Source organism: Diaporthe citri (assembly GCF_014595645.1).
Source record: "Diaporthe citri strain NFHF-8-4 chromosome Unknown scaffold_4, whole genome shotgun sequence".
Taxonomy (NCBI): domain Eukaryota; kingdom Fungi; phylum Ascomycota; class Sordariomycetes; order Diaporthales; family Diaporthaceae; genus Diaporthe; species Diaporthe citri.
This window is the reverse complement of record NW_025064849.1, coordinates 3,963,467-3,980,506: the sequence shown is the minus strand read 5'-3', so window position 1 is coordinate 3,980,506 and position 17,040 is coordinate 3,963,467. Positions and strand designations below refer to the sequence as shown.

The 17,040-nt window shown below is 55.8% G+C and overlaps 6 protein-coding genes across 6 annotated transcripts; 3 read left to right on the top strand and 3 right to left on the bottom strand.

The window, feature by feature from the left end:
* Window positions 1-528: 528 nt before the first annotated feature.
* On the bottom strand, window positions 529-2,250 carry INS49_010245 (uncharacterized protein; the record flags this gene model as incomplete). Its single annotated transcript, XM_043170971.1, has 4 exons — window positions 529-1,026; window positions 1,052-2,022; window positions 2,079-2,130; window positions 2,200-2,250. 4 exons carry the CDS (start codon window positions 2,248-2,250, stop codon window positions 529-531), a joined length of 1,572 nt encoding a protein of 523 aa, XP_043025536.1.
* Window positions 2,251-3,779: 1,529 nt separating this feature from the next.
* INS49_010244 (uncharacterized protein) lies at window positions 3,780-5,210 on the top strand (the record flags this gene model as incomplete). The annotated part of the gene is made up of 3 exons (XM_043170970.1): window positions 3,780-3,782; window positions 3,839-3,930; window positions 3,986-5,210. 3 exons carry the CDS (start codon window positions 3,780-3,782, stop codon window positions 5,208-5,210), a joined length of 1,320 nt encoding a protein of 439 aa, XP_043025535.1.
* A 503-nt stretch (window positions 5,211-5,713) lies between these two features.
* INS49_010243 (uncharacterized protein) lies at window positions 5,714-6,553 on the bottom strand (the record flags this gene model as incomplete). Its single annotated transcript, XM_043170969.1, has 1 exon — window positions 5,714-6,553. The coding sequence occupies one exon, from the start codon at window positions 6,551-6,553 to the stop codon at window positions 5,714-5,716; it is 840 nt and encodes a 279-aa protein (XP_043025534.1).
* Window positions 6,554-7,639: 1,086 nt separating this feature from the next.
* On the top strand, window positions 7,640-8,398 carry INS49_010242 (uncharacterized protein; the record flags this gene model as incomplete). Its single annotated transcript, XM_043170968.1, has 5 exons — window positions 7,640-7,677; window positions 7,904-7,927; window positions 7,994-8,050; window positions 8,105-8,232; window positions 8,298-8,398. 5 exons carry the CDS (start codon window positions 7,640-7,642, stop codon window positions 8,396-8,398), a joined length of 348 nt encoding a protein of 115 aa, XP_043025533.1.
* A 1,685-nt stretch (window positions 8,399-10,083) lies between these two features.
* INS49_010241 (uncharacterized protein) lies at window positions 10,084-11,413 on the top strand (the record flags this gene model as incomplete). The annotated part of the gene is made up of 2 exons (XM_043170967.1): window positions 10,084-10,683; window positions 10,760-11,413. The coding sequence occupies 2 exons, from the start codon at window positions 10,084-10,086 to the stop codon at window positions 11,411-11,413; spliced, it is 1,254 nt and encodes a 417-aa protein (XP_043025532.1).
* Window positions 11,414-12,277: 864 nt separating this feature from the next.
* On the bottom strand, window positions 12,278-13,590 carry INS49_010240 (uncharacterized protein; the record flags this gene model as incomplete). The annotated part of the gene is made up of 2 exons (XM_043170966.1): window positions 12,278-12,889; window positions 12,961-13,590. The coding sequence occupies 2 exons, from the start codon at window positions 13,588-13,590 to the stop codon at window positions 12,278-12,280; spliced, it is 1,242 nt and encodes a 413-aa protein (XP_043025531.1).
* Between the last annotated feature and the right edge of the window lie 3,450 nt (window positions 13,591-17,040).

Here is a 17,040-nt window from a genome sequence, read left to right as displayed (position 1 = left end):
TCGTGGTTTTCGGATGGATGCTTTGGACAGATTGGTAAATCTACATCAACACAATGTATGAGCTTTCACGGGGAGATGTTCTCTTGATAATGGCTTGGTGGTTTGGCGCTGAGGAATAGATACCCATGTTGTCTTGTCTGGTTGACTTGTAGTGTACTACTTGGTTTGGGTAGATAATACAGTGTCCAATTAGAGTTAAATTATCTTTACAAATGATGCTACATTTTGAGACGTGAACAGCCTCGGTGATTAAGATGACGGTACGCTCAGACGAGTAATTCAAAACCTCAGCTTGGAAAGCAATTCAAGAGCAACGCTCCAGGTTGGGAACTGGAATTCAATCGATATGATTGCTCTTCCACTTGTTGTTTCACTGTTTCACTTGAATTTGATTTTCTAGGTAGTGTCATCTGATTATGCTATGAGCATGTGATTTCTAGGGTGAATAGGGTGAAGTAATCATGCCACTGTTGCCATATCATCTTCTCGTTGACCCGTTCCTACAATACCGACCAGGTGGCAGCTCCGTTACCTACTAAGCGCAATGTCGTCTATTCTCAAGATCATCTTGACCGTCTCCGCCGCCAACTCAATAGCGCTCGTGCTCACCAACAACGGCTGCAGCACGTTCTCCTTGGATATGTTGGAGTTGACACCTCCACTCTTGATGCTCACACCCGCGTTCCTCTCGCCCAACTCGTGGCGGTGTCGCAAATCCGTGACAACTCTGATTGGGTTCAGGCCAGCGTTCTCGGCCAGGGTCGTCGGAATGACCTCCATCGCATCGGCGAAGGCCTTCCAGCAGATGGACTCGGTACCCGTCAGCTCTCGTGATTGTTTGGACAGCTGAGCGGCAATTTCGATCTCGGGAGCACCACCACCTGCAATCAGGGCCTTCTTCTTCACCAAGCATCGCACCACACAAAGGGCGTCGTGCAGGGAACGCTCCGCCTCGTCGAGGATGAGGGCGTTTGCACCCCGGACAACGACAGAAACAGTCTTGCCTGCAGACTTGGTGCCGGTCACCTTGACCATGCGAGATCCGGAAGACCTCCTCCACGAGGTCAGCGCTGCCGAGCTTGTCCTCCGTGAATGAATCGATGTCCGCAACGGGCTTGCAACCCGTGGACTTGCAAATGAACTCGACCTCGTCACGCTCGATATCCTTGACGACCAGAATGTTGAGTTTGGCGAGGAAGTGGAGGGACAGGTCGTTGACGGCATCCCGGAGAATGGACTTCTGGATGAGCAGAACGTTGCACTTGGACTTCTTGATCTTCTTGGCCATGTTCAGCAGGTACATGCGCTCCTCCTTAACAATCTTGTCCATCTGGCGGTAGTCGTTGACCGAGATTGTGTTCTCCATGTCTGGCTTGGGCGGGCTGAGCTGGAACTGGATGAGACCGATCTTGGCCTTCTCCATGCGGATGGGACCGCCCGCGTTCTTGATGACTGGTTGGGTGAGAACCACGCCGTCCACCAACTCACTGTCCTCAATCGTACCGCCGACCTTCTTGATGGTCCTAATATTCTTGAGGTCCACGTTGTCTGCGGTCTTGAGGTCTATCGTCTTGGTAACGGAGTTGACGGCCATGGGGCCGAGCAGGTTGGCGTACTGCGAGACGATCTTAGAGGAGAGGGAGGTGTTCGCTGCTTGCAGGAGCGCCGAGGTGTCCGTGAGAGCGATGGGTTGTGACATGTCGTGAAGGACTGCTACGGCGGCAGTCGCAGCTCGCTGGAAGGATTCGGATATGACGGAAGGGTGAATGCCTTTTGACAGCAGGCGGTCGGCTGCGCCCAACAGTGCGCCGCAGATGACCACCACTGATGTTGTGCCGTCACCAGCCTCGACATCTTGTGCGTTGGAGAGGTTGACAAGCATCTTGGCTGTGGGGTGGAGGACAGACATGCTCTGCAACATGGTGCTGCCGTCATTTGTGATTATCGTCTCGCCCTTTCCGCTACGGATCATCTTGTCCATGCCGCGTGGTCCCAGGGAGGTTCTGATGGCGTCGGCAACCGCTTGAATGCAAGATCAGTACATTTCATGCAGTAGTGAAGGCGAAGGGTGTGTATACCTCTTGCGGCGACAATGTTGGAGGAGCGGACGGCCAAGGGCTTCTCCTTGTTCTAAAAGGGGTTGTCAGATGCCATCATGTCCATACAGCTCCTTGGAGCTTGAGGGAGCTGGCTACTCACGCGGAAACTGTTGTTCCCACCGCTTGCCGGTGCCTCTGTTGCGGTCGCCATCTTGATTGTGGTTGCTGGGTATTCCGGAATGCGGGTTTGGGAGCGCAGAGGTTGTGTGGTTGAGAAGTCCAATCGTGCACGCTGGTTGATGAACTCAAGCTCCGTCCCTACTGCGTACACTTTTCCAGAACGGTGACCCCTCGCTGCAGCAGACGCGACCCAGGGAAGTTTTCAAGGCTGTTGATGTGGGGTCCAGCTAAATCAAACTCAGTCTAGCTCCAACCGCGTAGAACAAGGGTCTGTCTCCTTGTCTACCAGCTCCCCGCTGCTCCTTGTACTGCCTGATGGAGACACTGATGAGCTGTCGGGCTGTGAATGATTGTCGTGAACGGATTCTGAGTGCTTTTTGACTGTCGAGGGACCTGTGTCCTCGTCTACCAGCGTCCCGCTGCTTGTTGTACTGCTTGATGGAGACACTGATTGGCTGTCGGTTTGTAAATGATTGTCGTGACCAGGTTTTGGGGGCTTGTCGACTGCAAAGGGGTCTTTGACTGTAAATGGGTTCTCGCCTTTCAAATGATCTTCACCTTTCGAGGTTCTCTTGCCTTTCCGGGCTTTCTTACCCTTCCGGGAGTTTTCGACTTTCAAGGGGTCTTGGACTCTCAATGGAATTTCAGCTCTGGTAGGGTAGATGTGGTTCTTCCAGCTCCGTGGAAGGGCACGGATCAGAGGCCACTCGTTGTTCCACCCGATGGGACCGTAGCAACCAGTGATCAATATGGCTAAAACAGATGATACGGCGACGACGACAAGGAAAATCTCGATTCCGGTCTGCTAGGCGGGAGTCTGGGAGGAGGCAGAGGCAGTGCTGGCAGATCCGGCACAGTGGGTGAGGTTGGTCGGAGGCATAGAGAATCACTAGGGAGAAGAATTTCTGAGGTTGGTAAGGCTTCTTCTGTACGGTCTGGTCGTGAAGATGTGCGGTATTCAAGGTGGTTGATGGTAAGGTGACTGATGGTGTTGTGAAGGAAAACAGAAGTCCCAGGCTGGCAGCCAAGAATTTGCTTTCATCACCCTACGGCCAGTCCAAAGCTCCTGCGTTTACTGTGCATCTGCTCGATGAGAAGAAACAATGTTCTAGTTTGGACAGGCTTCCTGTCGAGGGTGGTCCTGCCGTAAGTTATCTTCAGGAAACTGGAAGGGTGTACTACGAATGGCCAAGCTTGGAAGCTGCACCTAGGTATGCCCACATTGGGAAGCCACAGTGCCTGCATCTGAAATGTCATTGTCTGGGTGGTGGGTGCAGGGGTCGAGGCTCAGCTTGCCTGACAGGGGTGTGGCAACCCCAAGCCAGCGCGGCAGAGCAGCAGGCAACTTCGGATTACGGCAGCGCCGTCGTTTCTACAGAGCCCAAGCTTACAACCATCAAGCCGCCCCTTCCAACCTCAACGTCACCCCGACCCATCACGAACGCGAGCCCTTTACCTTCCCCATCCTGCCTCTTATCGCGCAATCAAGCTCCCACCCGCCCACTCGACATATCAAGCAATCGGTTTTGGGGGACTGTTTGATTCCCAACACCAGCCAACATGGTGAGCCAGCCTCCTCGGTAATGCCGTCGCAGCTGTCCGTGCTAACAAGACAACAGCCGTCTGCCACCGGTTCGAGCTGGGAGAAGTACCAAAAGAACTACGCCGACGATGAGGTCGAGGAGAAGAAGATCACCCCGCTTTCCGATGAGTCCGTACTTGACCCGACCGAAATGGAGATGCAGCTGTGTTGACGACGATTCTAGGGATATCCAGGTACTCAAGACCTACGGCGCCGCACCGTACGGGGCCGCCCTCAAGAAGCTGGAGCAGCAAATAAAAGAGAGGCAACAAAGCGTGGATGAGAAGATTGGGGTAAAAGAGTCAGACACCGGTCTCGCACCACCACATCTATGGGATGTCCCAGCCGATCGTCAACGAATGTCGGAAGAGCAACCGCTTCAGGTAGCGCGGTGCACAAAGATCATTCCGGACGAGAAGGACGACTCCAAGAGCAAATATGTCATCAACGTCAAGCAGATCGCCAAGTTCGTCGTGCAGCTCGGCGAGCGCGTTTCCCCCACCGACATCGAGGAGGGCATGCGCGTCGGCGTCGACCGCAACAAGTACCAGATCATGCTTCCCCTCCCGCCCAAGATCGATGCAAGCGTCACCATGATGACCGTGGAGGAGAAGCCCGACGTCACATACGGCGATGTCGGAGGCTGCAAAGAGCAGGTCGAGAAGCTGCGCGAGGTCGTCGAGATGCCTCTCTTGTCGCCCGAGCGCTTCGTCAACCTCGGTATCGACCCACCCAAGGGCGCACTTCTGTACGGGCCTCCTGGAACCGGAAAGACCCTCTGCGCGCGTGCTGTGGCAAATCGGACAGACGCGACCTTTATTCGTGTCATCGGCTCCGAGCTGGTGCAGAAATATGTCGGCGAGGGTGCACGTATGGTCCGGGAGCTGTTTGAGATGGCGCGTACGAAGAAGGCCTGTATCATTTTCTTCGACGAGATCGACGCCATCGGTGGTGCGCGATTCGACGACGGTGCAGGAGGCGACAACGAGGTGCAGCGGACGATGCTGGAGCTGATTACACAGCTGGACGGATTCGACGCGCGTGGCAACATCAAGGTCATGTTCGCGACCAACAGGCCGTCGACCCTAGACCCGGCGCTCATGAGGCCGGGTCGTATCGACCGTAAGATCGAGTTCTCGCTGCCCGACCTCGACGGTCGTGCAAACATTCTCCGTATCCACGCCAAGAGCATGTCCGTCGAGCGCGACATCCGATGGGAGCTCATCTCGCGGCTGTGCCCCAACGCCACGGGCGCTGAGCTGCGCAGTGTGTGTACCGAGGCCGGTATGTTCGCCATCCGAGCACGGAGAAAGGTCGCCACGGAGAAGGACTTCCTCAGTGCGGTAGAGAAGGTCATCAAGGGTAACCTCAAGTTCAACTCTACTGCGTCATACATGCAGTACAACTAGACGAGACATTCTGGAAGCTCGTATGGCTGGGATGTGATAGTGCTGCGGCTTGTTTGTATGAATAGGGGAATACCTAGAGAGTCACTAGGCACATTCACGTTAGACAGCATAAAGACGACCCCGTTTGATGATCATATTTGGCTATATCCTGGCCTCCAATCCTGTGGTATCTACATAATTACTCCATTGGCGTGCATCCTCCGCAATCCATTCCATACGCCTGCTGGCTGCCCAATTCTTTTCCCAAACTCTTCCATCCCCAAATAAATGACATGAAAGCTGGTAGTGTCCGTATTTATGAACCAGTAAATCCACCAGCCGAATCCCTACGGCACAGCCACCCAAGAAAGAATATTTGCGAGGTAAGCCATGATTCATGTACACCATCTCATGTAGTAAGCACGCTGTCAGAGCGGTGATCAGGCCCGGCTCAGACTGAGGACCGGGAAAGGTCCAGGCGACCAGATGCCCGCCAGTCGAGCTACTGTGTCATGTCGTAAATCCTAGGCCGCGAGACAGCCCAGGCAGGTGACCTCGCCTTCCACGCCCTCCTCTACACAGCACCGGCTGCAGATCCTCCCTCGATGGCCCGTGCCCCCTTCCTTGACCCATGTCCCCTCCCTTATCCTGTGGTCGGCTCGTGGGCTGTCGTGGTCGAGGTGTGCGTCCTCTGGCGGCGCGTCCTCCATGTTGAACGAGTGGTCGTTGCCTGTGTCATTTGCTCCCCCTTGCTCATGTTCGCTGTTGGTCTCCTCGTCCCGCATCAGTACCTCCTCCTCCTCGTCGCTGGGACCGCGCCTGTCCCGCGGCGTCGTGGCCCACCCCAGACATTCCCGCATGCAGACGTAGCAGGTCCTCTCGCCGCAGCCCTGGCAGTCGGCGTACGAGTCGAGCTCGGTCTTTTTCGTGGGTTTCCGGTGGCAGATGTGGCACGGCGCGAGTACGTTGGTGGTGATCGTTGTCCTGGGGCCCAGCTTGCTGGCAGATGGCGACCTGGCGTGGTTGTGCCGTGACGATGGTGCGAGGGGGGTCGGCTTCGGGTTTGTTTGTTGGAGTGTGTGGACCGAGTATGGTGTTTGTTCGTCGCTGTCTTGCTGCTCTGCCATCATCCGCAGCTTCTTAGCCCGCGGGCTGGAGAGCGAGATGATCTTCTTGGGTGGTGGGCCATGGCGCTGGGCGTAGATGTCGTGGTGGAGGTCCTGCGGGCTGAGGTTGAGCTTGTCAGCGAGGGACGCAGCGGGCGGTTTGCCGTATAGTTGCTCATACAATATATGGTACTCGGCGTTGGCGTCGAAGTCATCGTGCCGCCTCTTCTTCGACAGAGGCTGAGTGAGCGAAGGCATGGCGACGTCCGGGTCTGCTGATTCTCAGCTGGCGGGCTAAGCGCCGATAATTCACGCCCAGACGCTGCCACTCGGCGGAGAGAGCGATGGCCCTTGAGAGACAGGCTCGAGTGTGTAAAGAGGGGCTGCAAGTTGCGGGCACGATATCCAATGTCACCGGATATTAGGTGAGGCGAAAACGAGAGTGATGTTATGTACAGAGTGTAGGATGTCAAGTCAAGGGGGTGGGAGGAGAGCTACTAGGGAATTGAGGTGACAGTACAGCACGGTAAGCGGGTTAATCATTAGCACATGCAGGCTCAGCTAATAACCCTGCGAAGCGGCGACGGATTTTCTCGCCCAATAAGCAAGCAGTCGACGTGAAACCTACCGAAAGGGGTCAGTTGATGATGATAGAGCGACTTCAGGCCGTCTTCATCCATCTCTTTTACATTTGGCATTCTTTGTTGTTTACGATCCGCCATCACAAGATGCTTGTTTACTTTGACGAACCGCTAGGGGACGTGCCGGCAGGCAACAGTGCTGCTCTCATCGCGGTGCCTGATCACGCATGGCGCCTTTGCATGAAAGAGGAGACGTCCCCTAACCCTTGGTCTCCACGTTTACACGTCATGGCTCGGATCAGGACTGACAGGTCGCCTGGCATTATGCGTGGAAGATGAGTAAGCGCGTAGGTATCGTGAGTTTGGAGGGCTCTGTGAGCCACAGGCAGATTTGTAGACAGAAAAGGAGAAGTACTTCGTTAGTCACCGTACCTTGATTAACGGTCAAGTTCCAGCCGTTGTCCACACGGTCGGAATGCGAAGCGGTGTTAAGCAGGCGCCGCCGGCGGGCGGGCCAGATAGCGGTACCCAGGTACCAATTGGGAGCACGTGCTGCCTGAGAAGTGGGGATGGGGGGGGGGGGCGGCCGTCCGCGTCCAACTTCCAAGACGACCTTTCGCCTCGCAACCTTCCTCCGACCACACCCGTGCCTCTGGACTTCCCCCATTCGACGTTCGTCCACCCCATCACCATCCCAACCACCACATACATCTGCCTACGGTCATTCGATTGTGAAGGTACCAGCGAACACGGCCATCAAGATATGAGTCGCGCCGGTAAACTTGCTCCGGAGGTAAATCGGTACGTAGCCTAGATCTATCTCCCTTGGCCCAGCACCCTGTCTGTAGTCCAACCGGTCACGTATGCCCGCCGCCTATGGCTTGCTCCGTGTCACCACCACCCATCGTCCACTCCGTACCTGCAGGCCACACGAGACCTCGCTGCCTTGCGCCTTGGCCTATCTGGTCCCAACGCGACATCTCCCTTTGGACTCGAGGAGCCTTGCTGACTCAAACTTCATGTCTAGAGCTTTGTTCGTCAAGAATCTAAGGTTCGTTATCAATACCCCCTCCCCGTCCTCTTATCTGAATACATTGATGCTGACAGGTCCCCTTAGCTACAACGTGACACCGGAGGAGCTCTTCGAGCTCTTCGGCAAGTACGGGCCCATTCGGTACGTGACACCTCCGATCTGATATCGGCCTCGACATGCTGATGTCCCCTGCAGCCAGGTCCGCCAAGGCATTGCAAGCAACACAAAGGGCACTGCTTTCGTTGTCTATGAAGACGTCATGGATGCGAAGCAGGCGTGCGACAAGTTGAACGGCTTCAACTTCCAGGGCCGTTATCTTGTCGGTGAGTCTACCTATCATCGCCGTCCCTCCGGGTTCAGATCCTTTCCCACTAACCCAGTCCGGCAGTACTATACCACCAGCCAGAGAAGATGGCCAAGTCAAAAGAGGACCTCGAGGCACGCAAGGAGAATTTAGCGCAGCTCAAGAAGCAGCACGGCATCGATTGACAATTTGACGGGCCTCGGGACAAGCACCTGCAACCACGACGTCCTGCAGGCCCGTCTTCCGCTTCGAAAACCTCGTCTTCGAAGACCTCCACCCCTCCCAGATCGGCCCCGCGACCGATTCCCAAGAAGAGCAGACCGACCCCTATGAAGACTGGAGGATCTAGGAATTCATTCTCCGGCTTCGTCCGTGGTCTCCTCCCGACCGTCCCCGAATGCGCTTGATCACGGCCGCCACACGAACGAAATTTCGAGGCGGCATTCAACCACGTTGGGAAAGCTGGGAAAGCATATTACTAGTGTGGACACACACGCGCTGGTCTTGCTCGGCAAACTTGAATTTTACATGCGACGGATGACTCCAGGATCCTGGTATGGGGAGTCTACTTTCATTGTGAACGATAGGGCGTTGCTTCGTTGTCTCGGCATCAGATTGGCCTCTTAAGGATTCCGCCCTCATTCTCTACGCGTGGGCGGCTGCAGCGCGTATTTCATTATCAAGGCACCCGCCGTTGGGACGATTCTCATTTCTTTTTTCGTGAAGGTTATCGAGCTTATCACTGGGCCGAGCTGTGTTATGCCGTGACGGATACCTGGACTGAAGTCCACAATTGAGATCACGATGACTCCTCTCTAATGATATGATGTTGTGCCAGCTGTGGCTCCGTAGTGCTGTGCTACTGACTGATTGACTAATCAACTTGCATGTGCTCGCATAAAGCATGCGAGACTGCCAGTGTACCGCGTGACAGCTCGGACTTGCCTATGCAGCATCCGAGGGGGTTGTGATTGTATGTGGACTGTGATGAATGAGGCCATGCCGCCTGCCTCGGAATGCTACATTAAGGGTTGGTCTGAGCAACAGGCGACCCGGAGAGCCGCTAGCAATTATTGGAGCTAGGCCCGCCAGGCTGCCAGCGCGGCAGACTCAGCGGTGAGGAGCCGAGATGTGTGCTTTAACCCGCGAAATTGCACTGCCTGTGCCGAGCAATAGCGCACTGAGTTGGCGGACGTTCGGGGCCTGACGGACCCCCATTTTGTGCTCGCAACCTGTGCTGTGTCGAAGTTAAGCTTAGCGAAGTGCCTGCAGCCCCAGACCCTCTTTTGGCCAAGAGGATGCGACCTCCTAGGTCAATGACGTTTCATGATTCGGCAAGGACCCGGCCCAAGGATTTCACAGCCGGCCACCTCGAGCCTTGGGGGGCACCTGGAGGCACCTCCGCCTCACGCGCCGTGCCTAGGAACAGCATTGCCTCTCCTTGAGCCTTGACTGTACCACTCCTACTCCTCCTTGGGCCTGTGACTTGTGGCCAGGCAATTTGTCCACCCTTCCTCTTAACCAACACAGCTGCAGCATTCCACGCTTCCGTGCCGTCGTTTCGTTTTCGTTTCTATTTCACTGTATATTCCAATCAACTACAACATCTCCGCGGGCGAGTTTTACTGGACGCTTCACATCATCACTTGGTCTACCTCGACTGGCTGAACTTACGACCCCAAAGGGACACGGCACACGGCTTAGACCACCTGCAGATCTGCCTTTCCCGCATCTGTTTTAGCACTGCCCCTGACGTCGACATTCTGCAGGCCTAGAGACGTGCGGAGTCACAAGGCACCGACCTCACGCCTCAACTCCCCAATCTCCACGGCTGGTGGCACACCATAACCTTGCACTGCACTCAGCTCATATGGCCGCACTGGCGCACGCCGCGATCAACCACGTCGTCCGCGAGTTCGTTGATCGCCAACACCTCACCTCATCCGCCGCATTCGCCATAGCCACAGCGCCGAATGCCCCATTACCCACCCCGGTGGGCGTCGATTCTATCGACAGCATGACACAGACGACGACTACGACGAGCATTGCATCCACACCAACAGCGATGATGGCAGCCGGCGGGAACGGTGGCGACGACCAGGGCGAGTGCCGCCTGCTGGGGCCCTTTGCGCTCTTCGTGCAGCTGGCGCTCGGCGGTCTCGCCCTAATGTCCCTGGTGTACAAGAGGTGGCGGGAGAGGCCGCAGAGGCCTCTGAAGATCTGGTTCTTTGATGCGTCGAAGCAAGTGTTCGGGTCGGTCCTGGTGCACGTCGCCAACGTGTTCATGTCGATGCTCACGAGCGGACGCTTCTCCATCAAGGTCGAGCCGACGTCCGCTGCGACGGTGCGGGCCGTGTCGATGATGGTGGTGCGAAGCCTTGTACGGCGGGACGGGCAAGACGGTGGAGCACCTGACGAGGGCTATACGCCGAATCCGTGCTCGTTCTATCTGTTGAATCTTGCTATTGATGTAAGTCGGCTCAAGGCAGACATGCCCGTCTACACTTCCTTTCAGGATATATCAGTCATCTAACCGATCATATCAGACAACACTCGGCATCCCCATACTTATCCTCCTCCTGCGCGTGTTCACCGGTCTCGTCTCGTACACGCCCCTCGGCCAACCACGAGAGTCGATCCAGTCAGGCAACTACGGAAATCCACCCAACGCGTGGTGGTGGCTCAAGCAGTCGGTCATCTACTTCTGCGGTCTGTTCGGCATGAAGCTCTGCGTCCTCATCATCTTCCTGATGCTGCCGTGGATCTCCCGCGTCGGAGACTGGGCACTGGGCTGGACTGAGGGGAACGAGAGGGTCCAGATCGTGTTCGTGATGATGCTCTTCCCCCTCATCATGAACGCGATGCAGTATTACATTATCGACTCCTTCATCAAGAAGCCGGCAGGCAAGGAAGACGACGAGGGCCACGAGGGCTCCGGGGCGTCAGGTGGCACGTACGAAAGGATCGCTGAGCCTGGAAGTGAGGACGACGATGAACCTCGCACGCCCCGCCGGCGCAGCGGCTCGATCCCCCTGGAGGACGAGGCTGACGTGAAGTCCAGCAAAGAAGGCAAGAAGGCCAAAAGCCCAGCGGAAGGGGAATATGATCCCGACCTTGATGGCGATAGGACCACGGTGGTAGGGAGCGGTTCCTCGCCTTTGAGAGGGGGTGTACCCAAGGAGCTCTTACCAAAGGAGTAGATCTCATCTCTTTTCTTCTTGTTCTAGCGATTTTTGTTCAGGCAATAAAAGTATTTTATCTTGGAGGCGGTTGAGGTCGAAATTTCCATTCGCGCTGATAGCGCGAACACTGTGCTGGGACCACGTCTACCTCCTTTGAACTACGGGTTTGCCAGCCTCGACAACCAACTCAGCAAAGATGCTTCCAAGATTAGAGGAATTGATTCAGAGGTGTGCTCAACGGTTATGGGCTCGTCAGCACCACATTATGACCGCCACGCACTGATTGTGTGTAATCCCCATGTGTGGCGGTGTACAGGTCTGTGGCAGTAGCATCTGACTGAAAGTATCACGCTTGTCTAGTCTGCTGATGAGCATGCTAACAACGAGTCAGATAACACACGCCGAGGTTTCGATCACTTGCTCATCACAGCGTCCTCGGCGCCCTCGGTGCCGTCAACTACCGAGGCTATCGTGCTCAGACGAGAGCTTGAGGGGTTGGTGAGGCGCCATGCCTCGCGCGGACATTGCAGACAACGAGACTTTCACGGTGATCGGTCGAGCATATATGTTCATTACACTCATTAGGTGCCTTTACAAGACACCCGCGCCGCTCAAGGAGATCATCACGGCGGGCAAGATTTATGCGGCGCCGATCAGCGACTGACTCGGATTCCCAAGACTCCCAAGACCAACGCCCCCCTTCCCCTTCCCCCCACCCCCTTTCCCACCGACCATCGTTATAGTCGCACATCAGGCCAGTCTTCGCAGCCTTACCCCTTCCCCTGCCTTGCCTTTCCCAGGACGCAAATACAGACATAGGTGCCTACGTATACTTAGTATACACACCAAAGCCCAACACACTCAAGGCCGGCAGCCGCGCCCTCACACCGCGGCACTGACCAGCCCCAGCCCGCGCGCGTCCCACTTGAGGCCGTGCCGAGCCAGCCACTCCGGGTCGTGGATGTCGATCGGCTTCTTCTTCTGCTGCTGCGGCGCGGGGAAGAGGTTCTTGCCCGGCGCCGAGGGGGACGGCAGGCCACTGCTGCCGCACAGCTTGGCGTGCACGTACTCCCGGGTGCTGGCGAGGGCGAGGATCCGCGCCGACGACCTGCTGCGCCGGAGGGACCAGAGGGACCTTGGCACGGAGGAGCTCACGGCTGGGGGTTGCTGGGTTACTTGCTGTTGCTGTTGCTGTTGCTGTGGCGGCGGTGGCGGTGGGTATGAGGGAGTCTGATGCACCAGGGCGGACTTCCGTGTGTCGACTGTGCTGGTGCTTGTGCTGGTGCTGGGCCTGGTTGTGGTGGCCGCGGTCATGGTGCTTGTGGTCGTGGCGTTGCTGGGCCTAGTACTCATTGTGGTGTCGGTGTCGGTGTCCCTTGCCACCAGTGCGGACATGGGCCTTGGTTCCTCCGAAACTTGCTTCAAATGTGGCCTCGGGGACTTGAGTTCTTCTGCCCTAGGGCTGAAGCTGTAGGTGGGCGTGCGAGGGGCGGGCTGTTGGTTATAGGTTTCTGTTAGCTTTCGGGGTCCTCCTCGACAGGACGTGATAGCTATGACCGACTCACCCTCTGGGGGACAGCAGGCCGGGCCTTGCTCTTCGGGACGGTGTGAGCGCGGGCGAGCGCCGGCTGCCCATTGCCTCCCGCAGCGTACTCGAAGGCCTCGCTTGCTCTCCGCCGCAATGGGAGGGTCGGAGGCGCTGGCTTCACGTCCAACGAGTATCGTGGCACAGGTGTCTTGTCGTCCGCGGGAGACGCGAGCCTCAGGTTGTCCAGCGAGACCCTGAGGTTTTCTACGGATGCCGAGCCGTGTAGTCTCTTTGGAGTAGGGGGTAGTTCCCTCGTGGGCGGCGCGGAGGCGGCCTCCCTGAGGGCACTCAGGGACTTTGCGCCGGACAGCTTCCTTGGTGGCCGGGGCGACGACTTCGCCGTGCCCGAAGCCGGCGCTGGGGAGCCGTCGAGGACATTTGTCTTAGCTGGTCGTATCTTCCTGCGCCTGGCTGGGCAAGGGCCTAGTTTCCACCGCAGTACTGAGTTCAGGATGGCTGTGTTGTCGACCTGCTGGCGGCAGGACTGGCAGTACGTGCTGAGTTGGATCTCGATGGTGTCGAAGTGTGCGCACTTGTCAGAGCACTCGATGCGGTCCACAACCTGGTGGTTGCAGATTGCGTGTAGTCTCGTTTCTTGGATGCACATCTTGTCGTGCGTTCCAAACCTTTGTGCATGTACGACTTTGGTATCAATAGGAAGATGTTAGCTGGGCAGCGGGGGAAGTATAGCACCACGACTTCCTGACATTGGGCGGTCATATTATGCTGCCGCTCAGGGGGACAACGGATACATATGTTCCCGCGGGCTGACAGCTGCGGCCGTCACATCCAGCTCTCGGAGCTTGATCCATGGTGTGCGGCTCGATGCCAAGATGCGACTCTGAACCTTTGGCGCACGAACCTGGGCTATGGTAGGATGGAGGCCGGGGGGTTAGGAAATGCCCGGGCATATGCTTTTCAAGACTGCCCGGGCCGTGCATTGCTGGAGCACGCGACGTGGAATGTTATCAGCACAAGGCTTGTTCGGGCCTGTAAGGTTCGTGGCTAGGCGCCACGGCCTGTCGCATGTCGCTGTAGATCGCACAAGGCCAGAAGCTTAGCGTTCGGCGCCTTCGGCCTCGCCTTGGCCCTCTGGGAGGAATTCTGGATGGGGAGGGCTCGTCATCCCTTCGCACCCAAGCTCACAGGCGCAGGTTCGGAACCTTGAGCTTCCTGAGAGTAGAAATCCCCTACAGGCCATGATCGGTAAAACGCCGTGGCATCTGTCATCGGGGTTGAACCGCGCTCAGGGCCCGGACGTCGGGTTTCTCTGGATTGCTCGTAGGTTTACCGAAAATCATGTTGCCTTGGATGAAATTCGAAATGTTTGACTTGTTTCTGGGAATATTCTGCCACACAAGGAATGCATAAATGAGTAGTTCTCAACCCCACGGGGATGTGTTGTTCACGGTATCCGTCAGGTTGTATGCTCTCGGTACATCCTTGGTATTGTCCACTATTATTAGTGATCTCCGTCTCAATGACACCAACATGGGCTTCGGTGTGCCTTTTGATGGAGAAGCTGTCGCAGCGGGTTAATTTTGGCCATTTGTTTAGTTTCGCCACCTCGAGTACCGTGTCAGACTCGCGTGTCAAACAGTCGACACCGAGCATGTCAAGCTTCTATCACTGTGTTTCACGGGGCGTTCACCCCCTTCTGGGCACCATGCCACTTCAGACGGAAGACAAAACGCAATGGGATCATGCGGCAGTTATCTTTCGAGGTCTTCGACTGAAACAAACACTATTCGTTTCCGGCGTTTGTTTCTTGCCTCTGCGGGTTTCCCCAGATCACCGTGATTGTGCCTACCCGGCCAGGCTCAGGCAATCCGTGCGTTGCCTTACCGAAAGAATGAAGCAAAGCACGTACCTTATGGATATGCCGGTTGTTTCTCTCGTATCTCTTCAGTGATCTCACAACAATATTCTGTCACTGAAATGTCAGTCCCACAATCTGGAGTGGCTGTGGCAACACGACGTGAGGCTGGAGTGGAAACTGTAGCGTGTGCTATGGCTGAGTTTGCAACTTATTTCATGTTAAATGTGGACAAGGTTTTGGACCAAATACACACACTTTGTCAAGTGAAAACGGATCAAATCGTGACAGAGGCATTGGTGGATAAAGATAATGCCATTAGACGCAAGTCATCAGGGCAGGCACTCACCATTCCAAGCGATGGTGGTTGCCCCGAGGTCCTTCGTAAATGTGATATCTCGTCCCATCTCTACAAGGGGTAAGCATAACCTGAAGGGGTGAGGCATAAGATGTCAAGGAGCTCGGATGATGAGGACAGAAGTGGCCTACAATAGCCTGTGCCAGACATCTTTGACGCTTTACCCTCAATATGGCATGCCTTCGATAGGTAGAGTGCAAAACCTTTTCGGAAGTTCGGCCGTTAGCCTTTTGTTCAACTCTCTAACTTGGGATTGTTAGTAACAGACCACCGCGGGCAGCAACCTCAACTGAGTCAGGACGCGTCTAAGAGACATTGATTACCTGAGATTTGAGTTGTACAGCCAGCCAAGGACAACAGATGATTGCCTTGCCTTCTCCAGAACGAAGGGGCAAGCTGCACGTGGCTGGTGAGAATGTCCGATAGGAGAATGCATTACAGGACGATGTCCTGCAGAATAATCTGTGTTGGGGGTCCAATTATTCGGGCAAGACAACCACACACCATGTCTTTGTGGGGAGGGGGAAAGGACACCCGTTTCCTTTGCTGCAACTATTATGTGGTGATCAAGCAGATCAGTAGGCGATGAAGCTCTAGGATCACTAATGCTGTGCGTGGAGCAAGAGTTTCTCCGGGATGGCTCGGTTGCTTCTTCCCGGCTTGGACAGTCCCAGGTCGGACAAGGCAGTTGGACAACATGTTCTGAGACGAACTGGCTGCGAGTGTCTGCCGTCTGATGTTTTACCACGGAAAGGCTGAACACAGACCTTTAACATTGTCGCCATTAGAGTCAACAGATCGCCTCGGCCGAAGAATAGGCACGTTTGATCCCAATGAGTTGAATGAAGCGCAACACCATATGTAGGCTCCCCGGTGACTTTTATAGAAAGCATTTGATACTCGAGTGGAGGCCTTGTAAAAACGGCCACACTTGTGGCAAGCATCAGCCAAGCTTAGAAGCCTCCTGTGATTCGGTGTTGTCAAACCCTCTGCTGTTCACTTAGCCATGCTCTACGACTCTTGAACAATGCTCTTTTGGAAAACATGAAAGTTCCATAACAATAGTGGCGCAGCTCTCTTGACTTGGTATTCTAAAGGCCATGCCTCTTGATGGTCCCGGATGCTTCAGTGGTGTTGATGAGAGCAAGCTCAGAGAGCAAGCTCAGAGAGCAAGCTCAGAGAGCAGCACCCGACTAACCGCACAGATCGCGAGTAGTCAAGGCACATACCGTACGATCGTTGACCATGAGTGTAGGAGGCACGTGAGAGAAGATATCAGGCACACTGCCGTTGTCTGGAGCCATCTTTCTATAGCAACCTCAAGAAACTGACAGCAGGCGAGCCAAGGCGGGGCCGAAGCTCATCGGGGCCGAAAGGTGGAGACTGCGGAGGGCAGACGGCACTTCAAGCTTAGTACGGCAAGAGTCGCAGCACGTGTATGAGCGGGCGGGCCCGCTGTGGGACTCCGGACGCTGGGCAAAAACGGGCGTGCGGTTGGAACCGGCCAAGACAGCCGGTGCCCCGCGGGCCATGACTCGATGGTGGCTGTACGATAGCGAGAATTGGATGTCGCCAATCCCAGTTTGTGGATTGAGGGGACTCTCGAGGACCGCCGCTGGCCAATCTCGATCTTCTGGCGATGAGGGAATCTTCCGACGATGAGGACAGCAGGGGTCAGGAGAGGGCAGCTCGATGCAAAAGGCTGTGCTGCAGTGGTGGGTCGAAGTAGGACCGAAAATGCAGTCAAGGCTGCTGACAAAATGTTGGAGAGCCTGAGACCCAGATGTCCAAATTCCCTGTCCTGCAATAATACGCGTATTTCAGTGACACGATCAGTATGAGTCACCGGCGAGAAGATCAGCGGTGGGAGGTTACATGAATAC